General features: G+C 43.6%; 2 protein-coding genes across 2 annotated transcripts in view; one reads left to right on the top strand and one right to left on the bottom strand.

Moving 5' to 3' along the window:
- The window catches only part of DNAJC7 (DnaJ heat shock protein family (Hsp40) member C7), a 65,475-nt gene extending 51,105 nt beyond the window's left edge, over positions 1 to 14,370 (bottom strand). Inside the window, exons 1-2 of the mRNA XM_030220481.1 lie at positions 14,274 to 14,370; positions 8,749 to 8,959 (exon numbers count right to left, since the gene is read on the bottom strand). Coding sequence (XP_030076341.1) covers positions 8,749 to 8,959; positions 14,274 to 14,370 — 308 coding nt within the window. The remainder of the gene's footprint in view (positions 1 to 8,748; positions 8,960 to 14,273) is intronic.
- A 2,876-nt stretch (positions 14,371 to 17,246) lies between these two features.
- Positions 17,247 to 24,245, top strand: NKIRAS2 (NFKB inhibitor interacting Ras like 2). Its single transcript, XM_030220858.1, has 4 exons — positions 17,247 to 17,323; positions 19,509 to 19,638; positions 21,312 to 21,553; positions 22,606 to 24,245. The coding sequence occupies exons 2-4, from the start codon at positions 19,545 to 19,547 to the stop codon at positions 22,843 to 22,845; spliced, it is 576 nt and encodes a 191-aa protein (XP_030076718.1). The 5' UTR covers positions 17,247 to 17,323; positions 19,509 to 19,544; the 3' UTR covers positions 22,846 to 24,245.
- Positions 24,246 to 26,661: the final 2,416 nt, after the last annotated feature.

The raw sequence follows: 26,661 nt of genomic DNA on the forward strand, positions 1-26,661 counted from the left end.
CCTGACGTACCTCCTAGCAAGTCCAGTATTCATCTAGGTACTTCAGGACCAACTTGAACAGCACAGGTCTACTACACAAGCCAACACTATAAAACCCAAAGGTACATCAGAAAGCTAGAAATTACACTAAGCTGCGAAACTGATATTAGGAGGCAGGAAATTTCACTATGCTACGCCATATTTATATGAATTACACTGGCTCCCTGCCCAAGCATAGATTGAATTTAAAGTGCTTACCCTTGTCTAAAATTGTATATAGTCTGTGTCCATGTTACTTAGTGGGTTTGGTCTATGTACCACCCAACGCAACACTTAAGATCTTTAACTAGGCTCACCACAAGCCTTTGTCGCTTAGTGAGTACACAAAATAAGATTATTTGGTAAGGGCCCTGAACTTGGAAATAACTTACCATCAGCAGGAATAAACTAAATCACTTTTGATGATCATTAAAGACTTGTTCTGAAAATATTTGTTGAACTAATTGCTGATGTATTAGTATGTTGTGCATTTTTATGGATTTATATTTTATGATGTTACTATTCTATTTTTAACGCCTCTTTATCCAGGGATTGAATGTAATGCTTCATCTGCTTATAGCTAAAAATATACCTCCAGTTTCCCTCTAAAGTGAGTTGTCTTAGGGACTTCAAGTTTCCTTCTCCATCTATTAATGTTTCTAAACGTTTAAGACCTTTTTCCTCCCATTGTATAAAGACCGGATTTTCCAGCCCTGGTGGGAACATCGGGTTTCCCCTTATAGACAACAATTCAGATATATTCGGGTTGCCTCCCAGCTTCTTTGCCAAGCCTCTCCACGCTGCTTGTAGAGGCACTAAAAGTATACAGTGTTTCAATCTTTGTGGCAGTGAAGTGTTTTCTATATGTAATAAGGTGATCAAATCGTAGGGGCTAAAGTAAGCTTTCTCCAACTCCAGAGGTGTATGTGTATGTGAAGAGAAAACCCAATCTCTCACCACCCGCATCAAACTAGCAAGGTTGTAATATTGCAAATTAGGGAGGCCCAATCCTCCGTGCCGCCAGGCTCCCAGCAAAAAATGCATCTTGAGCTTAGCTTTCTTTTTTGCCCAACAGAACCGTCCCACTAATTGATAGAATTGTTTAATATCTTTTTGAAATAATTTCAGCGGCAAAATCTGCAGGACATATAACCACCTGGGTAGAATTACCATTCGAATAAGGCTGATCCGACCTATCAATGGCAAAGGTAGGGCCCTCCAAGCGTCCAACTGTTGCGCAGTATGATTAAGCAACCGAGTGACATTCAGCTTGTATATATCCTCTATCCGCTCTGTCAGAAGAACTCCCAAGTACCGAAATGAGCCCTCTGCCCACCTCAAAGGAAAGTTGTCTCTCCAAAAAAGTCGGGTAGTCATAGGGATAGCCAGAGCTTCCGATTTCTCTAGATTAAGCTTAAAACCGGAGTAATCTCCAAATTCTGCAAAAACTTCTAAAAGATCCGCAAGAGATCTGCGAGGACTAGTAAGAGTCATCAATAAATCGTCGGCAAATGCCGCGATCTTAAATTCCTCCTTTCCAATCGTTACTCCTCTAATAGTCCTATTTGAAATTACATCCCGGATTAAAGGATCTAGATAAAGAGCGAAGAGCAATGGTGACAGTGGGCACCCTTGTCTAGTTCCTCGACTTATCTCAAAGTTCTCTGACCAGGTTCCATTTATCAGGACTCGTGCTCGAGGAGAGGTATACAAGGCTTGAATTGCATGCACAAACCAACCTGAAAATCCATATTTAGTAAGGACAGAAAACAAAAAAGGCCATTCTACCCGATCAAACGCCTTTTCAGCGTCGAAACTGATCAATAGTGCATGCTCTGCAGAGTTCTTTAACTTTTCCAGTGTCATCAAAATACTACGCAAATTTTTTGTAACCGAACGGCCTTGAACAAAGCCCACCTGTGCCTCGTGAACGAGGTTTGGTAATACTCTGCCCAATCTATTGGCCAGTATTTTTGCACATAATTTTACCTCGAAATTTAACAGGGATATAGGTCGATAGGAAGATAATAACATTCCATCTCTGTTTGGTTTCGGTAATACTACTATCTGGGCTAAATTAAGGCCGCCCGGCAGTTCTCCTCTTGCCACCCATTCATTAAAGACCTTGGTCAGTGTGGGGACAATTTGATCACCCATCAATTTATAAAATTCGGGTTTAAAGCCATCTGCCCCAGGTGTCTTTCCTAATTTACTTTGACTGATTGCCCAAGTCACTTCGTCGCAATTTATAGGGTCATTTAAATATTGATTATCTGCTTGTGTGAGCAAGGGGGTTTCTATATTTTGTAAGTACATATCGCTTTGCAGATCTTGACTGCCTCCTGCTCTATAAAGTTGTTTGTAATAACTATGAAAGGCCTCCCTTATCTCTCCATCTGTATGTAGTACCTTCCCATCCTTATTTTTAACAGCCACTATATGCCTAGAAGCACATTGAGAGGCTATTACTCTAGCTAACAGTTTCCCCCCCTTACTGCCATGTTTATACAACTGAAACCGATAGTATACCTGCGATTTTACCGCCCTCTCGTGTATCAGGGAGTTCACCGCTGCCTGAACTGACATCCACTCTTTTCGCACCCCAGGGGACGGAGTCTTACCATATTGTTTCCTCAGTCTTATTAATTGTTGCTCCAAGTGCAGTAATTCTCGGTCCCGGGCTTTTTTATAGTGACTGACATAACTAATAACCTCTCCTCTTAGGACTGCCTTGGCTGCTTCCCAAAATATCGCTGAGTCTTCCACTGATCCCTCATTAAGATGTCTGTATTCCTCCCATTTGGAAATAAGAAATTCCTGAAATTTAGAGTTTTTATAAAGATAACTGGGAAACGCCCAACCCCTATTTTTTTGCGCATTGCTATCTCCCACTTTCCACGTCATCCAAACTGTGGCATGATCTGAAATCACACACGGTCCAATAGTAGCGTCAGTGATGTCTGTAAAAGTCTGTCGTGATATCAGCAAGTAATCAATCCTTGACTGGGTTTGGTGGGCCCTGGATAGGTGGGTATACTCTCTATCTGTCGGGTGTAATGTGCGCCAGACATCTATAAGATCTAATGTATCACACATATCGGGCAGCCCTCTAGTACTGATTGTCCCCTTTTTCGGATGTGGATGGGATTTATCTATTTGCGGATCCCACGTCATATTAAAATCACCCCCTAACATCATGGGGAGTGGTGGCATCTTAGTGAGAGTTTGGAGAAGTCTTTTATAAAATTTAAGATCTAGCATGTTTGGAGCGTATATGCTGCCTAAAGTTATCTGCCGCCTAGCAATGGTAGCGTTACAGAGGATAAAGCGCCCCTCTGAGTCTTTGTGCACATTTTGAATCTGGGATGCCACCCCTTTCCTGATAAGGATGGCTACTCCTCCTTTATTGCCTGTCGCAGATGAAGCAATACATTCCCCCACCCACCATTTAGCTAACTTTGTGTGTTCCTGATCACTGAGATGTGTTTCTTGCAAAAGGGCCACGTCTGCTCCTATTCTTTGGAGGTATTGCAAGATTTTAGATCTTTTAATAGGTGAATGTATGCCTCCCACATTCCATGTTACCAGCTTAATCATCTAATTTAAGAGAAGCAGTCATGATCAACCAATATTGAACCATATTAATTGAGAAGTGCCATCCCAGCCTTTGGCACCCCCCTTTCTTACCAAACACCTGTTTTAGTGGCAAAAACAAAAGATGCAGTCTGAAATACCAGTCACATTCAGCACCCTTATCTACACACATTCCTTTTGACCTCGCCATTTTACTTTGCGTTCTTTCTTTTCCTCTAAACCTTCCCCTAATCCCTCCCCCCTTCCTCCCCCCCCTCCCCCCTTTGCTTCCCCTGCTATACCCTCCCGGCATGTGCTTCCCTAGGGAAACCGTCACTTTTTAACGCTTACCCTTCTACTCTGCTATCATATAGTTCTTCATTCTCCTAATTCCCTTTATCCCCCCTCTGAACACTTCAGGCTCCTTATCTCTGCTCATTAAACAGGATCTCCACTTTAACATATTTTACTTTATATGTCTGAAATCTCCCTCAATAACTCACCCACAGTGCTCCCAAAACAGAATTCTTAACAGTGTCTATAACATAGGTGAACGTCCATCAGTAACTTTAACGATTTCTTCCTCGATCTTATAACTGTTCAAGTTATCTTTAACTTGTTCTTCCCCCATCCACACGTTGTGCTGCCTGAATTGTAATCCCATTAAGGAATATTAAGATGAATTTTTTATCAGATCTTTTTTAAGTCCTTGCTGGTTCATGCAGGCACTGTATCCGCTGGTGTGGAGGGCTCTAGTTGTTCCAGTCCGTCCACAAAGTTTTTTGCTTCCTTTTCGGACGTAAAGGATCTCATTTTGCCCTGATGCGTTATTCTCAAGGTAGCAGGGTATTGTAGAGTAAAACGAACTTTCAGATCAAAAAGTCTTGAACATACTGGTGAAAATGCCCTCCGTTTCGCTGCTATTCCCGCAGAATAATCTTGAAAACAGAGAACTTTTTTATTCTCATAAGTCAAGGAATTAGTGGACCGAGCTGCTTGCAGAATATACTGCTTGTGCATGAAGTTTAACACCCGGCATATTATCACCCGGGGTTTAGCAGTTTCCATCTGTCTGACTCCCAGTCGATGGGCCCGCTCTATTCTTAGAGGGCCAAGTGTTACAGGGAACTCAATGTTGTCTGTCAGCCATTTTTCAAGGACTTTCTCCAACTGCTTTCCCCCCAGGGCTTCAGGCAGGCCCACCAGACGGATATTATTCCGTCTGGAGCGATTCTCCAAATCCTCCAGTTTGGATTCCAGGTCAGACACTTTTTTCTGTAAGTCCTGATGACTGTTTTCTACCTCCGCGATTCTTTCTTCCACCTCGCTAGTTTTATTCTGGAACGCCACACATTCTTTAGTTAAATCTTCCAATTTAACGTTTAACTGTTCCAGCTTTTGATCGAGCTTTTGATCCAGCGGAGCAAGGCGTCGGTCTAACAGATCTTCCATTACCACTGTCAGTTCGGATGTAATCTCCGCTACCCAAGCCGACGATACCGAGGAAGCAGTTTCGGGAGGGGACGCCGCCATCTTGTATTCCGGCGTCTTTCCCCGTTGTCGTTCTCTCTGGGCCGATTTCGCTGCCATGATCGGGGTTTCTGCCAGTCCAGTTCACCGGGTATTCTCACGTTGCTTTCTTCTTTATTTTTTCTGCGGTTTTGGGGAGATTGATTCTTTTGCAGACGCTAAACAGAGCAGGCAGGCAGCGGAGAGAAGATCACTCACGTCCTCTCTCCACCATAGCGTCACGTGACCTACTATTCTATTTTTAATGGCTACCGTGATCTTCTTTGAAAGTGAAGCGGGCTATAAGAAGTGGATTTAAATTATATTAAGCAGCCTAGATATTTCACATTATGACATTATAGTTAAAGATGATTTTCGTTGATAAACATGAACCTCAAAATTTTACATCTGCTGCCTTATGTTATTATAGCAGAAGCTACAAGGTCCTACTATATGTCTATTAATGTCTTCTTCCACACTGACATCTACCTCCCCTATGTCTGCCAGGTGGAACCTATAATCCTCATGGGTCATGGCGGTAATTCTCTACAGGTCAGCTAAAGCTAGGCAGCAGGATAAAGAGAGCTAAGTGCAAATTCTATATATGTAGTTATGTGTGTAATTGCCATTACAGAATACTAGATTAAGTCTGCAGTTGTGTGTCTAAGTTTAGGTGTGAGCACTTACAGAATAGCTCAATGGTTAGTGTAAATGCTTGCACCTAACTGCTATCAGTTAGGCATACAACTGATAGCATTCAATAACCTATACACATAAATGCTGGGTATGCCCCTGAACCGCCCATGCCCCTCCTAGATCTACACCCCCACTGGAGCTGCATTATGGATTTTGCGTGCTCCATTTACAGAATACAGACTAAAGCAGGGGTTGGAAACCACAGTCCTCCATGCAAAATCAATCTAATGCATATTCATTGTGGAAATCTTGAAAACCCGTCTGGGTTGTGGCCCTCAAGGACTGTGGTTGCCCACCCTAGACTAAGGGCAGTTATACGTAACTGCAAACTGGTGCCAATTAGTTGTTAAAATGGCACATGGTCATTACCTAATTTAACAATTAAGTGACGCTAGCAGTATTCTATAACTTGCATGCACAATTTGATGCTTAACGTACAAAGTTGCACGTGCAAGTTTACAGAATTGGGGGCAAATGGGTAGATAAAACACTGCTAGTTTCATTAGCTCTGTGTCCTCCTATAAAAGGAAGGAGCAATGTCTACCTGGCCTGTCAGCAGACCACAGTTCACTTGCTTTAGCCTGGGCTAACCTATGCTGTTACAACTCGGCTTTGTTCAAATACCACAGTCCAAAAGGATGCCGGAAAGGTTTAAATAGAGCTGGAGGATTTATGGCCCATGGGGTTTTCTATCCAGCTTGAGAGAAAAGTGAAAGATGATTTGGGGAGAGATACACTATTAGAAATGGTCTGTACCTGGAATTAGAGCAAAGGGACTGACTGGTGGGAAAGGGGGGGGGGGGGTGGGAGAGAAAGAAAGAGAGAGATTCACCATCTACTTCTCTCTCCACAGTCTCTCTGAAACAAACTCAGTGCTGTATTGTGAGCCTTGTAAATCAGATTTGGGGGCTGGGGGTGATGGGACCATTATAAGCGAAGACACTTGGTCATTTAGCTCAGAGGGCGATTCCTATTACCCCGGCAGTTACTACCCCCACAGGTCTCAACAGCACATAACATTGTCCATCCATAAAATATTATCTGCCTCTTGTTTACAAACTCAAATAAGATTTGATTGTACTCCCACAAGGTAAAATTATGCCTTACCTGATAATTTTCTTTCCTCTAGTAGCAGCAGATGGATCCAGGATATCTCTATCTCCAGTTCCTGGATTCATCTGCTGCATACACCAAGGAAGATCTGTTTAGACCCCTTTGGGCACAAAGAACTGGCATTCTTATTAGTGGGAGCTAGTTATAAGGAATTTCATCATTTCCCCCTTCTCCTCAAAATTCATGTCTGACATTTATACAAAACTGTATTTCTTCTGAAAAAAGTTCAATAGAAAGGGCAGCAGCACAGTGCTATGAGGTACAAAAAGACAAATATACAAATGTACCTAAGACAATCAACTTACATATAAGCCTCTGTGATAATAAGCCTGTGTTAAACAGAAGTATCACTAAAATGCCAAGCATCTTCAATTCCCAGGTTGATGGGTACCACAGCCAATTAAATTTACTTGCCTTTATTCTCAGCTGCATCAGCCCATGAGGGCTAACCACACACACAGTCATACCGCATTGTTTCAAATTCCATCTCAAATTCTATACCTGATACTGAGGTCCTTTTACTGTGGTAAAAAGTGGCCTTAGTGTGCCTTTACGCAAGTCCTTCCTGCACTATGTCATTTTTTACCACAGCTGCAAAAATGCCTTTTTTTCTATTTATTTGCATTAAATAGCCATAAATGCTGCCATTTTTAAACATACCACTTAAGCATTTACTACCACCCATATGGTTGGTAGGGCTCCTGCATTATCAATGTGCTAACCAGTTAACATGTGGCTTGGAGAAGAGACGGCTGAGGGGAGATATGATAGAGATATATAAAATGATGAGTGGAGTGGAACAGGTGGATGTGAAGCGTCTGTTCACGCTTTCCAAAAATACTAGGACTAGGGGGGATGCGATGAAACTACAGTTTAGTAAATTTAAAACAAATTGGAGAAAATTTTTCTTCATTCAACACGTAATTAAACTCTGGAATTCGTTGCCGGAGAACGTGGTGAAGGCGGTTAGCTTGGCAGAGTTTAAAAGGGGGTTAGACGGTTTCCTAAAGGACAAGTCCATAAACCGCTACTAAATGGACTTGGGAAAAATCCACAATTCCGGGAATAACATGTACAGAATGTTTGTACGTTTGGGAAGCTTGCCAGGTGCCCTTGGCCTGGATTGGCCGCTGTCGTGGACAGGATGCTGGGCTCGATGGACCCTTGGTCATTTCCTAGTGTGGCATTACTTATGTACTTATGATCTAACTGGGTAGCATATGAACACTCACTTTCCACCCTGATATGCCCCTTAAAAAAAAAACTAGAAATAATTTTTAGTGTGCCCTTTGCGCACACATATTTCAAGTTACTGCACAATACCTGAGAGTGTCCTGACACCCTACTTTTTCCTGTGTTAGTAAAATAACCCCATCGAGATCATAGGACTGGTTCCACTAGCAAGTTCTCTAGGGCCCCGGCCCTAGTGTCACCCCCCACCCTGCTATCCCAAATACCATGCCCTCCAGAAGGTCAATGAACCCCTACCCCCACTTCCACCAGTCACCGACTCTCTGGAGAGATTGCTCCCCTCTCCCACAGATAGACGGCTGAGTAGCTGCTCCTCTCCTTTACTCTCTCGCAGCTTTGCGCCCCTGTTCTACTTCTACGGCATTAGCAGTCTCCTATTACCTCAACACTGCCACATGATGATCCTTCTCTCCTCTCCCACCTCTACTCACCTGGGTTAACATTTCCCCCTCCCCCTCCCAGGCTGACAACCCTTCTTCTTCTTTCTCTTTCATTTCATCTTGCCGGAATAGCGGCCCTCGCTGCGTTACCGGGAGCCGCTGAGACGGACACGGATCAAAAAAAGGGGGAGCCATCGGTACCCGTTACCTCTCCAGCTCTTCACTGCCTCCCACCGTAACCTCCGGCGCCATCATCACGTCGCAATCCGCGGCCGCCATTTTACCGCCGGTGTTGAGAAGGGAAACCGACAAAGAGGACTTCCCGGAAGAACGAGGCGGACGAGTCCGCCAAGAGGGTACGCGGTGGGGGCAGCAGAAGAACCATAGAGAAGGAACAGAGCGTCCGGCGCCGCCTAGGCCTGGGAGGAGAGGCGGGGCTTTGTTTTTGCCTTCATTGATGCGTACAGTTGAAGAATTTAGATTGCTGATAGGGCTATCAGTTCACCTCAGGACTTTGCCCTATTGCATACATAGAAGTCCTTTTCCTAAGGCATGCTAAAGGATTTATTAGTGCACCCTAAATGATAAGCCCATTATGAGCAAGATTCTATATATGGAGCCTGAAAAATCCACACCAAAAAAAATATACCTAGTTGGATTCTATAAAGGACTCCAAAATATTGGCGTACTTTATAGAATAAGCCTAAATTTTTGTGTGGATTATAATTTAGCTGCATGCAGTTATGCCAAGTAAAACTTTGTGTAAATCCCGATACCTAAATTAGGCACAGATCGGGTGTATTCTATAACAACGTTTCTCAAAAGCCCATGACCCGTGGCCACACCCCCTTTCAAATATGCGACAGAATTTACACACATGACATTGCAAAGTACACTTAGTCGTACGCATAAATTCTATTTAATGCCAATTAGTGTCAATAATTGCTTAATTGGCAATTATTAGGCTGATTGGCTTAACTAATTAAGTTTCATGTGCAAATCCAGAATACGACCGGATTTACATGTGCGCAATTTAAGTCCCACTATAGAGAATCTGGCACGTGTTAATCTGTTAGCGAGACATAGCAAAAGTACCCTATAGATTTGTGGTTCTGATTTTGCCCATTTTCTTTTTTCTGGGGGAGGGGAGGAGGCAGGACTACAAAGTAATGGGGCAAAACTACCCTGGCATGGTTCATCTCCTTTTTGGAAGCTAGAACCTATTCTGTGGCAATAAATAATGTGGTCTCCAGGAATTATGGTTTAAAGTGAGGAGTACCTCAGAGCTCTGCCTCTCACCAATACTTTTTAATATTTTTGTTGCCCCAAACAATTATACAGGAATTCGGGGTGAGGGTTTACTGTTATGCAGATGATATTTTAACACTGGCTAAAATTCATCCATTGGATTTAGATCTGACGGGTCTTCTAAACTGTCTAATTTCAACATCGCAGTAGTTAAAGAATGAATGGTTAGTCCAGAATATTGATAAAACTGTTACATGCTAGATCACAGGGCAGAATCCTCAACCTACTTTGATCCCAACATTGCTAGGTAAACCTATTCCATTGGTAGTTCAGTTTAAGTATTTGGGGGCGTTGGTTGACTTCCAACTGACTTTTGAAGATCGTAGTTCAGAAGTCATAAAGAAGAGTTTTTATACCCTGAGATTACTACATCTCATTAAGATTTATTTTGATGAAAGAACATTAAACACTTTACTTCATACATTATTTCTATCTAGAATCGATTATGCTAATGTAGTATATGCAGGGACATCGAGTTTGAACCTTAAACAATTATAAACAATGCAGAATGCTGCTCTGAGATTGCCATGTAATGGAAGAAAATATGACCATAGTACCCCATACTTTTTAAGATACCATTGGTTGCTTACATCAATATAGAATACAATTCAAGGAATTGACGTTAGCCCATAAAGCGTATTGTTATTTGAACTCTAGGATTCACCCTTACACCCTGAATAGAATACTTTGGTCATTGCAAAACGAATGATTATGCCTCAGTTAAAGAGGGATAGATGGGCCTCAAAATTAGCCAGGGCCTTTTTTTCTAAATGTGCCACCTTATATATGTAATAATTTACCACATTCTGTGCAGAAGTAAATTTTAATAGGTTTAAAGTCCTGTTAAAAACCTTGTTTTGTAAGTAGGCCTTTGAGGTCGAACTGGATAGTAACAGGATATAATAGTAGGTCTGCAGTTCATAAGCATTGTACTAGAGGATATGAATGTGTTAATGAGTGATTCTTCATATGAATGTTTGAGGCTTTCCTATGTTATTATTGAAGTTGTTTTATATTTTATTATTTGTATTTTATTTGTTATATATTGTTGTCAACTGCTTTGTTCTGTTATATTAAACAGTATATTAAGTTTTAATAAACATTAGTGCTTGACCTGAAGTGAAGTGTCAATCCTATTAAGCCATTTGGTTGCCTAGGGATCCAGTTCAAGAAGGGAAATTTAAAGCCAGTCCTGGATGTCTGACAACTTCATTGAGATGCGCAGTGATACTTGCACTGCTTATTTCAAATGGTAGAATCCAGGACTACAAATAATGTATATTGCGATATAAGCTGCAAAACCAAGGGGCCCTTTTACTAAAGTGTGCTAGATTTTTGCAGTTAATGTGGCGTAACACAATTACCATGCGGTAACTGCAAATCTAATGCAGCAACTATTGTGGGCATCCTCTGCATTTCTGTTTTACAGGCCCGTGTTAAAATGCCAGGTAGTTCACAATCAAAATTAGTGTGTAAGCACTTAGGGCTTCTTTTACAAAACCGTGCTAGCAATTCCCGTGCGGCAAATGAGAGGAAGCTCATCATGGGCACAGTTTGGGGGGCGAGGGGGGCAATGCCCCCCAAATGAACTGCCACCCCACCCTCCAATCCCTGAGCCGCCGGCAGCTTCTGCGAGAATGCAGCACGCACGCTGCTTTAGACCTGCCCCTGGAAGCCTTTCTTTTTCCTTCAACTTAGCATTAGTTCCAGGCAACAACTGTCCTTGTTCACTCTCTCAGGATCGTCAATCTCCAGCTGTTGCCGTTCACCTCCGTTTCCCTTTTCATCACTCCGGGCCGCTTCCTGCTTCTTTTGCACTTTGTCAGTGACTCCTGCAATTCAGCCTGCCTCTTCTTTGCTCCTGCCCGTCCACCAACCATTGTTCATCGCAGCAGCGCCGTTGGGCCTTAGAACCTCATCTCCTGATCGCTGCAGCCATCGTTTAGGGAGCTGGTGTGGACAGTTAAGAAGCAGTTTTCAACGCTCCTTGCAACATGCTATTCCGGCTTGGCCAGTCCGGCCACTTCACATCTCTTCCTGCCTTCAACAGGTTCTTATCGTGGCCTGCTTCTTTCTCCTGGTCTGGATGGGTATTTCACCTGCTCCCCATCATGGATTGCCTTGCAGACAGTTGTACAAGCTACTCTGAACCGTCTCAGCATCCGGAGTCTAACACAGACCAGCCTATCTCTGACTGCCATCTTCAGAATTTCCACATATTACCTACAGTCCTTCCTACTAATCTGTCCATAGCCCTTTTTTAGTCTCTCTTGCCCTCTCCCTATTTTTTTTCTAACTCTGTTCCTACTTTCCTCTTTCATGAAATTGTATTTGTAAAACAACTGGTCTGGCTGTTGCCTTATCGGTACATTGTAAGCCACTTTGAGTCCGCATCCCAGTGGAAAAAAGTGGGATATAAATGTGCAAATAAATAAAATAAATAAAAACTTCCTGTTCCCGTGCAGGCAGGAAACTGTAGGAGAGAGAAGGGCCTCCGGGGCAGGTCTAAAGCAGCGTATGTGCTTCTTTCGCTGAGGCTGTCGGTGGCTTGGGGGATTGGAAGATGAGGGAGGGTGATACCGGGCACTACTGGAAGACTCCGGGGGGGGGGGGGGGCGCTGGAGGGGGGAGTGGTGGCGGGAGAGAGACACGCCCCACCCTTTGCCCCCCAAATGAAACTGTCAAACTACGCCCATGAAGCCCATATGAATTGAATGGGCTTCCTCTCATTTGCTGCACCGAGAATCCCAGCACAGTTTTGTAAAAGAAGCTCTTAGGGCCCCTTTTACCAAGCTGCAGGCTCCCTTTTTCTGCAGCGGGTAAAAGGGAAGTCTCTTTTTCCTGCAGAAAATGGCCGTGCGGCAAGTAAAGCACTTGCCACATGGCCATTTCAGAGGGAGCCCTTACTGCCACCCGAGGTGGCAGTAAGGGCTCCCACGCAAACCAGGTGATAACCAGGCAGCGAGCAGCACTGCCTGATTACCGCCAGGTGTACTCCGGCGCTACAAAAATAAATATATTTTTGTAGCACTGGATATGATAGCGCGCTAGGGGTGGGAAATACTGCCGGGCTGCTGCGGTAGCCCAGCAGTACATCCTGTTTAGCGAGCGGTGAGCCTGTGTTGGGCTTACGGCCGCTTAGTAAAAGGGACCCTTAATGTCTACTATTTAGGAGGTGGTAAGTAGACTTATGCTAACTGCAGAACTGCTGGTGCGGTATTTGCCATGTGCTACCTGCAATGTGTGGGAATGCCCATACACTGCCCCTAACACAAAAAGCACTTAACACACGGTTTACTGGGAAGTAACTGTTAAAATACCGCAAAACCCATTAACGCTTTTTGCCAAGTCTGGCTAAAGGTCTCCATCTTTGAACCAGGTTTCTTGGCAGCTCTAGTGCATTTTAGTGGGGCTATTTAAAGTAGCATGGCTGCCATGTCAGTCCATATTAAGTTTAATAAATAGAAATAAAACAAAATAAATAAATACTGGACTAACAGTACATTTTTTTCTTTTGAGCTTTCAAAGGACTTTAGGACATAACTCTCAGCCTCAAGAAAGGCTAAATGTAGCTGATTCTCACTCTTAATTACCCTATGATAAAAATCCAGTGCTGCAGTTTTCACGTTAGGATGCAGCAGCATTAGCAGCACAGTGAAACAAAAACAAAACATAAAAACACACTTTGTAACAAAAGGCACATATAACACTTTGGTCCACAAGGCTTTTCCTCTGGGTGATATCTAGGTTGCCAATTGTTTCCAGATTTGCTTGACAAAGTTGATCTAGTCCTGGAATGCATTGGAAAACTGGGGGAGGGGGGAGTAGAGGGGCAAGAAGGAGACAATACCGTTAAGCCAGGCCTGGTCTGAAGCAGGGACGTAGCCAGACACCCACATTTGGGTGGGCCTGGGTCCAGGATGGGTGGGCAGCAGAACTCCGCCCTGTCTCACAAGTGATTTGGTCTCTCACTCGCTTGCCTGCATGCCATATGGTCTCTCAAACATCCCCCCTACCCCGCATACCTTTTAAATAGCAGATTTTCACCAGCAGTGAGTAACAACTAATACACACTGCTCATGTTGGCCCCACAGTCTTCCCTCTGATGCAACTTCTTGTTTCCGCACAGGCGGGAATACATCAGAGGGAAGGCTGGTATGCAGAAGGGACAGTTGGGAGTTTTCGGCTGGTGGGGCTTGGGGATCCCTGCCAGACACATCATAGGTGTGCTGCTACTGGGTGGGCCTGAGCCCAAAGTGGGTGGGCATAGGCCCATCCAGGCCCACCCTTGGCTATGCCACTGGTCTCAAGTCTCCTTTAACAGCTGGGTCACTAAGCAACTCCACTTTGATCACATCTATGGTTGGCATTAGCCATCTATATAGAGGCCTTCTGCTCCCAAAATGGCCCTGACAAGTGCCTCACCTTGTTTGCCATGGACAAATGTTAATCTTCTCTTCTTCGGTGAACCGCCATGGACAGATTTTATATTCACGCAGTTGTTTGGTGGGAGGAACTCCATTATTGGTTATCATTTTCTGAAGGGCTATGACAAACCAAAGTCCTATTGATCACACTTTCTTACCACCGGTTTTTAAATGCCAACACAACTGTAATAGGCTTGTTTGACTACAGAGTGCATAAAACTAGCAATCCTATTGGCTTCCCTTGTTGCCTAGCAACTAATTATTTATAATGGAAGCTGCAGGGACTTTTTGTTCCTAGGCACATCATGGAAGAAGGCCTCCTTGTGAGGGAAATCCTCAGTGATTTCCAGCTGTTTGCCTCTTCTGTGATCATTTTTGCCACTGCTCCTCAGTTTGTGATAGCAATAAGGCCTGACACTGTGATCCAGTAAGCACTGGAAAGCATAATATGCCTGGGAAAACCTGTCCTTGCCTGCCCCTATTGGCTAATGCAGGATGGTGGTGTCAGGCCTCACTATATTCAAATCTCTACTTAAGCATTATTTACAACTGGGCAAACTCAGATTAAAAGTGATTGTTAAAATAAAAAAGACATACAAGGAGGTGGTCCCAATGCCACAGAGCTTATATTCTCATTAAGTGATATAGACAATTAAAATATAATTCTGTTGTAAATGTATTTTTTTTAAGAAAACATAATTAAAACCAACAAGGTTGTGATCAGTCAGAGCCATGGATTATGATTTAAAAATAATGTAGTTTCTGTTTTATTCTTGCATAAGTCATGGTTTAATTTCTAAACACTGTATTTTGCTACAACGGATACAGAATTCCCCATCCACATTATTGCAATGGCGAAATCAGATGTATGAACTACTTCAAAAGGAAAGACTTTCTATTGAAGATATGGGTCGAAAGGAAAAAAAGAACTTCCTTAAAATTTGAGTACCCTACCTGAGTACCCTAAGAGCACAAGTTTGCTCCACTCTACTGACTAATTTGGAACTGTAAAGCTATACTTTGCTGTGCCAAAGGGTGGGGGGACCACCGTTGTTGTCATCACATAGGTTAGCATCAAGTAACTAGATTGAGCTATTATCTGTTAGAAATCTAGGTATTTGGCGGGCCAGGAAATTTGGGGAGGGGGGAGGGTTTGGGAGTTGGGGGATGGGGGAATTTGTAAAACTGTCATTGACATTCTGTTTTATAGCCGTTTGCTTGTTTTCATGATATGGTTGCATGACAATAAAGACATGTAGACATAAAAGGAATGTAATGTCAACTTGCATCAATGTTTCAAAGATGCCAGGTTACCCAGTTCCAGACTAGAGATTTTTAGCCAGTCCTACTTTTGAACGTACAACCCAAAGCAGTGTGGGATTTTAATGCCTGATCCTGCTCACCATAGGAGGTAACTTTTCAGATTAATTGGGGGTGCTAAACCCAACCAAAATGACCCCTCCGTAGACGCCATCAAGGAGATTGCTCAATATTGGGAGTGCTCAACATTCACAGCACCCACAGAGCTTGCACCTATGTTGCCCATTGAAATCAGTTTTGTAAGTCCCTTAGGGGGTCTTTTACTAAGGCTCGCTCACGTTTTTAGTGCACGCTAAAAATAGGCGCGCGCTAAATGTTAGAGACACCAATGCATTCCCATGGGCGTGTCTAACGTTTAGCACGTGCCCAATTTTAGCATGAGCACGCCTTAGTAAAAGACCCCCCCCATAATGCACCAGGATGGGGTGGTCAAAAATCCAAGGCTGTCCCAAAATCTCCAGCCTGGAACAGGATAACTTGACATCTCTGTTTCCTCAGCTGTAACTGTATATACCCAAATCTGTGTTTGTGTGTCTTTCTCTCTGTCACTTTGCTGAATTATGATTAGCATTAAATCTCATAAGTGCTTTTTGGGCTCACACTCTCTCCAGGGCACATGGCTCCAGAAAGATACAGATTACTTTACTGGCATGACCATTTTTACCTGTGTTGTTAAAGTGATAAATAAAGTAGTTAAAGGAAAGGGAAAAGATAATAACAGTGAGGTAAAATTCTGAAGTACAGAAAGAATAGTGGTTAAAGGAAAGGAAAAAGAGGATGTCTCTCTCCTTCCCTTCTCCCCCCCCCCTTTTTTTTTTGTTGTTTTCTCTTTTTCTTTCTTCTGTTGGGCTTGTGTCGGGGTGGTAGAATGATCACTTTTTGGGTATTTCATACTTGGAAAATTATATAAAATCTGGAAGTGTTCCATTTTGGTGATTTTCATTGAGAGCTCTGTTTGATCTTGTTTTTATAACTAATTCTCTTGAGATGTAAGTTGTTTTGCCCTTTATGAATGTACACTTATAGTCTATCAACTGCTCTCATTATTCAATAAAGTCTTCTTAAAAAAAAAAAAAGGAAAGGGAAAAGATAATAACAGTGAGGTAAAATTCTGAAGTACGGAAAGAATAGTAAGATCAGTTCCCAAGTTCTGGTGCTAGTCCATAATGTCCCTGGTCAGATCATGTGATATGTGTTTTGTGGAGTAGCCCCTATTCTTCTGCTTCCCTGAGGGTTTAGCAAGAGATCTTTCTGCTCATTCTTTTGTGGCAAGTTTGATTTTTGTCTCTCAGTTTTGGGGAATGCACCTCTCTGATGTCTATATTTCGTACAATGGAATGCATTTCTGTGTCTGGCTTCTTGGGGTTTCCTGTCCTTATATTTCTATTTCTAATGTGTCCTTTTTGATGAGAGTTTGTCCATGTTCTGCCTGTGTGGCTGTATTCTGCAAACACATAGTTTCTGTAGAGACGTGGGGTAGGAAATGTGCTGGTGTTGTAAGGCACACTGTAGTGTTTGCATTGCTCTGCTTTGTAAGCTGAAGTGTCGCTGTCATGTCCTGCCATGAAACCCTCTCTAGATGGTGCTGTGCAACGAGCCTTGGCTGGGCTGAGGCTGGTACTGCCTTTCTAGTCTGGGTACTTTTTTTTTTCTTGTAGGGGAGGATCCACCCAACAGGAAGAGTATTGTGCAGCAGAACCGATACAGGAATCATCTTGGTGAACCCAGGTAATGACATTTTCTTTGTAGGGGCTGAATATGTTTGGGTGAGTGCTGCTTTTCTTAAGGTCATTTAAATTCCCTCGTAGAACAGGAAGTGAGCTTCCCTTTTTACAGCTTCACAATTCAGATTAAGTCTAGCTCTGTATGTTACTACTTTGTGCCCTGCTCAGTGCATTTTTTCTAGCGAACAAGTTGCCAGTACTCAAATGCCAGGCCACCCTTCAGGGTGTGTGTGTGTGTGTGGGGCGGCTATTGTGGATCCACCCCACAATAGCCGCCCCCACACACACACACTAGCCAGCCCCCCCCCCCCCCCCCCCCCCCCCCCGGCACCTAGTCACAGAATCAGTGACAAGGCAGAATTTATGTGTAGAGCCTGAGAGGGGACCATGGATCAATTTTAGCAGACAATGGAAAAGGTCCCGTTAAGCAGTACCCCCTCAAAAAAAGCCCTGGCCCTGCTGTTCCACCAGATGTGCAGAACTGTTATAGCTGGTACATGGTGGCTATTCCCCTTTGCTGTGTTAGCAAGATAAGATATCTTCTTATTTAATTTTTGATTTTTAGTTCACCTTTTCCAAATGATGCACAAGGTGGGTTGTTATAGTATTACTAGAATGTACGTGCAACAAGGTCATGCCAGGAAGAGGTGACAACAGGATATGAAGTGACTCGCTGAATGTGATAATTCCTTTGGAATAAGGATCCACCAGTTGGTAGAAGTGGGGTTTAAATCCTGGTTTTCAGCCCACAAAGAGTAGCCTAATGGTTGGAGCAGCAGGCTAAGAACCATGGGAGCCTGGTTCAAATCCCACTACAGCTCCTTCTGATCATGGGTAAGGCACTTAGGGGTCCTTTTACCAAGCTGCAGTCAAAGGGGGGCTTGCGTTAGTGTCAGCGAATGTTTTTTGACATGGGCTGGGACCCCTTTTACCGCAGCGAGTAAAAGGCTGTCTTTTTTGCTGGAAAAGAAATGGCCACGCGGTAAGTGAACCACTTGCCGCGTGGCCATTTCAGGGGGGAAGCACTTACCGCCATCCATCAAGGTGGTAGTAAGGGCTCCTGCGCTAACCAGGCAGCTCACGATGCTGCCCGATTACCACCAGATAAGCACCAGCGCTACAAAAATAGAAATATTTTTGTAGGGCCGGAAATGATGCGCACTGGGGGTGGGAACTGCTGCTGAGCTCCTGCGGTAGCTCGGTGGTAGTGCCGGATTGGCGTGCGCCAACCCTTTAGTAAAAGGGCCCCTTACTGCCAGATTCTGTATAGGTTGCCCAAAGTTAGGCGTGGATCACAGATCTGATATGACAATGTTAACAAATCTATGTAAGCCACATTGAGCCTGCAAATAGGTGGGGGAATGTGGGATACAAATGCAATAAATAAAATAAAATAAAAATAATTAAAATAGATCTGTGCATAAACTAATTAGGTGATAGCAATCAATTATTGGCATTAAACAAGAACGTAATTGGTAGTAATTAGGAGTTTTATGTGCGGATTTGTCCTACACCCTATTCTATAACATACATGCCTAAATTTCATATTAGGCAACTTCAGAGGAGGCATGGCCATGGGAGGATGTTATGGCATACCTGCACTTGTGCATCTAACTGTGCCATCAGATGGACATGAGCATTTACACCAGATTTTGGCAGGCATAAATACTCGTGCTGCTCCTTGTGATCTTGGGCAAGTCGCTTAACCCTCCATTGCCTCAGGTAGAAAATTAGGTTGTGAACCCTCCAGAGACAGGGAAATACCCAGTGTACCTGAATGCAACTCACTTTGAGCTACTACAGAAAAAGGTGTGAGCAAAATCCAAATAAATGCGGTCTAAGCTAGTATTCTGTAAAGATTGTTCCTTACGGAATAGTAGTTTAGCGCAGATCATACCAGCACTTAACGTTGGGTGCCGTTGATTGAATAACCCCCCCCCCCCACCCCCCTTAACCCATTGTCTCAGGTAGAAACTCAGATTGTGAACCTTCCAAGGCCAGAAAAATACCTGCTGTGCCTGAATGTACTTGTGGGCAGTATATAAGAAAATAAATAAAAGACTGTTACCATCAGGTCACTTCTCCTTGAACAGGTATCCAGCCTTTAAGTTCTCTGTCTTTATTCTCCCATTTTTTCATGAACAGGAAGGCTCCTATTACATTTCAGTTGCGCTCTTGTCATTTCACAGGTCCCTGAAATTAAATTCCTGCAGCTGACAAACAGGATGGGGAAGAGTTGTAAGGTGGTGGTGTGTGGACAAGCTGGGGTTGGAAAAACATCAATCCTGGAGCATCTGCTTTACGGGAACCATGTGGTGGGTATGTACAGAAAGAGCACAGCATGAGAACAGGCTTCCACTCACATAATTTCCAGGCTCTAGTGATCAAAAACTTGAATTTACATAAATAAGGTTAATCCTGGCGACTGTGGAGACATAAGAACATAGGAGTAGCCATACTGGGTCAGACCAATGTTCCATCTAGCCCAGTATCCTGTTTTCCAAACAGTGGCCAAGTACCTGGTAGAAATCCAAATCGTGGCAACATTCCATGCTACAAATCCCAGGGCAAGCAGTTGCTTCCCATGTCTGTCTCAATAGCAGACTATGGACTCTTCCTCCAGGAATTTGTCCAAACCTTTTTTAAACCCAGATACACTAACCGCTGTTACCACATCCTCCAGCAGAGAATTCCAGAGCTTAACTGTTCGTTGAGTGTAAAAATATTTCCTTCTATTTGTTTTAAAAGTATTTCCATGTAACTTCCTCGAGTATCCGCTAGTCTTTTTACTTTTGGAACAAGTAAAAATTTGATTTACTTCTACTTGTTCTACACTACTCAGGATTTTGTAGACCTCAATCTCCCCTCATCCATCTCTTTTCCAAGCTGAAGAGCCCTAAACTCTTTAGCCTTTTCTTTTACGAGAGGAGTCCGTCCCCTTTATCATTTTGGTCGCTCTCCTTTGAACCTTTTCTAATTCTGCTATATTTGCCTTACCCTTCACTACCAATTATAATGTTCTAGTACATATTGTGTTGTCATTGCAAGTAGTATACCATGCCATACTTAGTATTGTTGTTTGAATATTTTTACTGCTCTAATTGCCTTTTGCTCATGTTTGATTTATTCTTACTATACACTGCCTTGAGTGAATTCCTTCAAAAAGGCGGTAAATAAATCCTAATAAATAAATATATTTTTTGAGATACAGCGACCAGAACTGAATGCAATACTCAAGGTGCGGTTGCACCATGGAGCGAAACAGAGGCATTATAGTATTTTCGGTCTTATTCACCATCCCTTTCCTAATAATTCCTAGCATCCTGTTTGCTTTTTTGGCTGCTGCTGCACACTGAGCAAATTTCAGACTGTCATGTCTCTTAGTGGACCCACCCCAAAGCAATGATATAACACGTTAGTGTGCATTAAACATCCCACAGGAGATAGCTCTAATTGATCATCTTCAGCTCAGTATGTGTAATAAAAGAGTGCTGGCAACTGTCTTTCAGAAGCCACAATGAGGTCTGGATTCAGGGTATCCAAAGGCAGCAACCACCCTGTTTCTTGGGCCAGATGTACTTCAATGTCTTTCCTGAACATTCCACATAAGTAGCATGAGAGACAGGCCAGACTGCAGTCTCTAAGGACTGGAAGTAGATGTTTCTCTCTGATTTGAAAATCTCAGGCCCGCTAAGCAAGGATTATTTCATTGTGTTTTTAGGAAAGTGATATTGGTTGAACCTTTGTCCACCAGCACAGTATCAGTAAGCTTTTAGCCAATCATAAATTCAGTTTAATAACAGTTAAAGGGGAAAGCTCGCTGCTTGATTCATAAAACCCGATCATGACATCACAAAGTGTAATCTAAGTTTGAGATCAACATAACTTTCTTAGACTTTTACATTAATTATGCCTACTACAACAACAAAAAAATTGTGTTGGTAGCTTTCATGAGTTAATGTTCTTACAGTTGCCTGGTTGGCTTCCCGCAGGTTCAGAAATGATGGAAACCCAGGAAGATATTTATGTGGGGTCAATTGAGACAGACCGTGGCGTGAGGGAGCAGGTGCGCTTCTACGACACCAGAGGCCTGAGAGACAACTCAGATCTCCCCAAGCACTGCTTCTCATGCACTGATGGCTATGTTTTGGTCTATAGCATTGATAGCAAGGAGTCCTTCAGGAGGGTGGAACTTCTCAAGAAGGAAATCGACAGGTCAAAAGACAAGAAAGAAGTGAGTAACTGGGGCCCCCAAATCAGGGCTTATAGGACACACCCTTACCTAGCATTTTAGGTTAGCTTTAAAGTTAGTGGAGGAATAGCCAAATGGTTAGAGAAGTAGGCCAAGAACCAGGGAAGCCTACTTCAATCCCACTGCTGTTCCTTGTGATCTTGGGCACGCCACTTAACCCTCCATTACCTCAGATACAAATTTAAAGTCAGATTGTGAGCCCAACAAAAAAATATGTAGAGTACTTGAACATCAACTCACCTTGAGCAACTACTGCCAACAGAGAGGCCAAATTCAAATTACCCCCCCCCCCCCCCCCCCCCCCCAACACACACACATACATTTAGATTCAATGATGTGAAAAGGCTGTTGTAGCAACAGGCATGATGAACTTCAGACTGACTTTCTGTCTATATCCATATCTTGTATGTCTGACCTCTGGGTACAGTTAGTTGGGTTCTTCAGTATCTCTGCCTGTCTGACATGGTGCACAGTGCCGACATTACTCAGTTTACCCTACAGCAAGAAATGTAACACCAAAGTAAAGAAAGGAGGCAGGCTGTAAGCCCTGGGCCCTGGTCCTTCAGATCCCAGCAGGAGCAACTTGATCTCACCACCAAAAAGAAAGGGAGGGTTCTAATTATTCTGTCGGTATCTGCAAAGCACCTTGGACAGAAAAAGCATAATACACTAGCCTGTGTTATCATGCCAGTGAGCTCCTGTCTCATGGCAGCACTGAAGTATGAAGTATGTTAAGCTTTATTGCAGAACCAACAAATGGAAAGCCTATTCCCAGTTAATTTATTCTGGTATTTGAGTGTGTTAACCATTAAGGATAGCCAATCATGTGTCATGGAGACATTTATATGAATCCACATCAAAATGCTATGGGCACAGATTATTTTGGGGTGGCGTTTGCTGTCTTTGTCTTCCTTTGTGTCTTATGCTCTCCTAATCTTCTTTCCAATTGCTTTCTGCACCATTGATGGTTCTAGTTTCTTCAGTCTGTGCATGAGTGGACTGCTCTGTACCCATCTCTGCTTTTTGGTTCCCAGGTCACAATTGTGGTCCTTGGCAACAAAAGCGACCTGCAGGACCAGAGGCGCGTGGATCATGACGGGGCCCAGCACTGGGCCAAAGTGGAGAAGGTGAAGCTGTGGGAGGTCTCGGTGGCTGACCGCAGAACTTTGATTGAACCCTTGATCTTCTTGGCCAGCAAGATGACCCAGCCGCAGAACAAGTCCGCTTTTCCACTGAGTCGCCGGAATAAGGGAAGTGGCTCCCTGGATAGCTGAGAAGGGCCATGCCTGCTCACCCAGGCAGTCTGTGGAGGATGCATCCTCTGTGGAGACCCCAACTCATTCTAAAAACCAGTGACACTCCCAAACTTTTTTTCTGATTCCCTCTGACATTTTAGTCCAATCTTGTAAGCCTAGTAAGCTCTGATTCAGACTGGTAATCCTGTTATTTCCAATTGGAAGCAGAATGAATATGCTTTTTTAGATCCAATGAGATTGGACCTAAACATCCTACAGGCCCATGGGCTGTGGCAGCTACTCACATTAGTGAGGGGCAAGATATCACCTGTTCTGTGTTATACCCTATTGTATACACAACATCTAGGTTGCAAGTAAGGTTGTCACCCTAACCCGTCCCAGGACAACCCAAGAGGCTAATTCAGGCCAGGTTTTGCAGCATGCATGGATTTGTAGTTCTGATTTTCTTAGGGCTCACAGTGGATAAATCATGATTCTAAATCTAAGCAAGCAATGGAACAGAACCAGAAGTGAATCAGCCTCTTCAGTTGACTTTGGGGAATGGTGACACTACATGTAGTTACATGTTTTTGTGCCACTGCATTGCATTCAAAGAACATATTCTCACAAGCTGAAAGATTGACTGTAGCCATCTGGGGCACTGGAGAGAGGCTACTTCCACCTCTGTATTTTTGTTTGTTTTTTTATTTCCCAGAGCATTTGATGTTAGACTCTGTATTCTCTGAAAAGCACTGAGTTGGAAAAATAGTTTAACCATAGCAACTAGCATGTTTAAACAGATGCTAGCTGCTTAGCAGCCAGTCTGTTCCACTAAAAAGCATAGAGGGTTTTTCAGGCTATCTGTAATGAGTATGCATGAGAGATTGCATACCTCATGCACATTCATTAGAAACAGCCTGAAACCCAGACCTGTTTGCTGCCCTGAGGGACCATCAATGACCGCTGCTGTTCGACTGCAGACCCGGAAGCCAAAACTAAGAACTGTGGTGTCTTGAGTTATAGCAATGGCTTTCAACCCAATCCTGAGGACCACCCCTGCCAGTCAGGTTTTCAAGATATGCATAACGAATATTCATAAGATGAGATATTCATACAAAGTAGGTAGAGTCTACAAACCTGTCTCATAAATATTCATTACAATAAAATGCCAGTAACCATGTCATTCTTTATTATAAATTCAATCAATATCCAACATATTGCAAAATCTTAATTATACACAAACTCTTCTATACGACATTCATACCACCACTTCTTCTTTCATTCCACCCTAACTCTAAAATCATGCATACAGTGACACTTGCTTGTGCACAGCAATCTTAGTTACTGGGTAATAAACACTTTCAATATTATTTTCAACTAGTAAAAAAGGCCTGTTTCTGACACAAATGAAACGGGCGCTAGCAAGGTTTTCCTCGGGTCCCCTGCAGCCACCCATGTCCAGCGACCCTCCTCTCCGCCTGCAGGCACCCATGTCCAGCGACCCTCCTCTCCCCCTGCGCCCACTGTAGCCATCCATGTCCAGTGAACCTCCTCTCTCCCCTGCCCCCCCTCCTGCCACCCATGTCCAGCGACCCTCCTCTCTCCCTCCCCTTCCCTCCCCTGCCCCCCCTGCAGCCACCCATGTCCAGCGACCCTCCTCTCTCCCCTGCCCCCCCTCCAGCCACCCATGTCCAGCGACCCTCCTCTGGACATGGATCAGCTGTGAGGCATGTCCCCCCACCCGGGTTCTGAAGTTGACATCATAATGGCTATGGTGATGTCAGCCTGATCTACGGAGCCTAGCAGACCAACTCGGAATGAGCCACGGTCCCAGGCAAGTCAGAACTTTGGAGGTGAGAATTAATATATAGGATTTAGTCCACCGTCATACCACATTAAATCAATGTATATAAGCTATAAAAGCTCCCTTTTTGACAGCCTATTCAAAGTGAATGGGCTGTGTTGGCATTAGCACACGGCTTAGTAAATTGGGGGGGGGGGGGGGTATATATTTTAATCATACCTTACAACTATTTTCCTCTCTCAGGGACGAAAATCCAGGCGGTATCTCCAACGGATTTGCATCCATGAGAGAGGACAATAGTTGTAAGGTATGATTAAATATACCTTTCACTGAGCCGCTTAGGTGCCTACAATTTGGAGTTACCACCCGTCTACCGCGTGGCCTGGGCAGTAATTTAGTTTTTTTTACGTGCATCCACAACGCGCACCGGAAACCGGGCGGTAATCATCATTCTACGCGTGTAGATGATTACTGCATGGTTACCGCGTGAGACTTTACCGCTAAGTCAATAGGTGGCGATAAGGTCTCAGATCCAAAATGGACGTGTGCCAGTTTTTATTTTACCGCACATCCATTTTCGGCAAAAATTTTTAAAAAAAGGCCTTTTTTACAGGTGCGCTGAAAAATGGATCTGTGCACGCCCAAAACACATGCCTACACTAGCACACCCAATTTTTCAGTGCACCTTAGTAAAAGGACCCCATAGTGATTTGGGAAAATATTTGGAAAGATTTTAAGGGAATGGATTTTTAGCCTAGTGGTTAGTGCAGTGGACTTTGATCCTGGGGAACTGAGTTCAATTCCCACTGCAGCGACTTGTGACTCTGGGCAAGTCACTTAACCCTCCATTGCTCCAGGTACAAAAATAAGTACCTGCATATAATATGTAAACCACTTTGAATGTAGTTGCAAAAACCTCAGAAAGGTGGTATATCAAGTCCCATTTCCATTTCCCTATTTGAGATTCTAGATGGAATGTTGCTACTATTGAGATTCTGTTGCTACTATTTGAGATTCTACATGGAATGTTGGCTATTCCACTAGCAACATTCCATGTAGAAGCCTGCCCTTGCAGATCAGCAACGCGGCTGCGCAGGCTTCTGTTTCTGTGAGTCTGACATCCACGTATGTGCAGGACGTCAGACTCACAGAAACAGAAGCATGCGCGGCTGGTACATGGAATGTTGCTAGTGGAAGAGTAGCCTAGTGGTTAGTGCAGTGGACTTTGATCCTGAGGAACTGAGTTCAATTCCCACTGCAGCTCCTTGTGACTCTGGGCAAGTCACTTAACCCTCCATTGCCCCTGGTACAAAATAAGTACCTGAATATATGTAAACCACTTTGAATGTAGTTGCAAAAACCTCAAAAAGGTAGTATATCAAGTCCCATTTCCCTTTCCCCTTTTAGTTAAACCCTTGACAACGCCAGAGAGCGAACCACAAAATCATGTCAGGTGTTAAACAACAAGAGTGAATAATGTGTAACAAGTAAGGAAGGTGAAAGGAGCAGCTGGTAATAATGCATCTAAAGATTATGGCAACAAGACTTTGAAGTGATAGAACTTACTGAAGAAGCACGCAGTGGGATTTATTATCTACTGGATACAACTGAGACACCGGATTTGCTTAGCTCACCAGACATATTTGGACAGATGATAGATTAAATCAGAGCAAATTGGAGTCTGTCATATGAGAAAAAGATAAAGGGAGCTGCTATAGCTTATATACATGAATATATAATGTGGTATGATGCAGGGCGTAGCTACAGAGCGTCAGCGTGCACAGGAGGAGCAAGAAGAAAGAAGAGCAGGGAAGCGAATGCGACTGCGCCGGAGACCGGTGCTGAAGAAGGCTTCAGCTGGCGGGGGTTGGGGACCCCCACCAGCAAAGGTATTTATTTGTGAGGGGAAGTGGCAAGGAGGTGAGGCAGCACTCAAAATGTGCCCCCAACCTTGGGGTCTGGCTACACCCCTGGTATGATGGTGAACTAAATTGAAAATAATATTGAGAGTGTTTATTACCCCGTAACTAAGGGCCTTGTTACTAAGGTGT

Source organism: Microcaecilia unicolor, chromosome 12, assembly GCF_901765095.1.
Source record: "Microcaecilia unicolor chromosome 12, aMicUni1.1, whole genome shotgun sequence".
NCBI classification, from domain to species: Eukaryota; Metazoa; Chordata; class Amphibia; order Gymnophiona; family Siphonopidae; genus Microcaecilia; species Microcaecilia unicolor.

Coding starts and splice junctions, on each gene's coding strand:
- NKIRAS2 (XM_030220858.1), top strand. CDS start 19,545: ATGGGGAAGAGTTGTAAGGTGGTGGTGTGTGGACAAGCTGGGGTTGGA. Junction 19,639..21,311: donor TTACGGGAACCATGTGGTGG/GTATGTACAGAA, acceptor GGCTTCCCGCAG/GTTCAGAAATGATGGAAACC. Junction 21,554..22,605: donor GGTCAAAAGACAAGAAAGAA/GTGAGTAACTGG, acceptor TTTGGTTCCCAG/GTCACAATTGTGGTCCTTGG.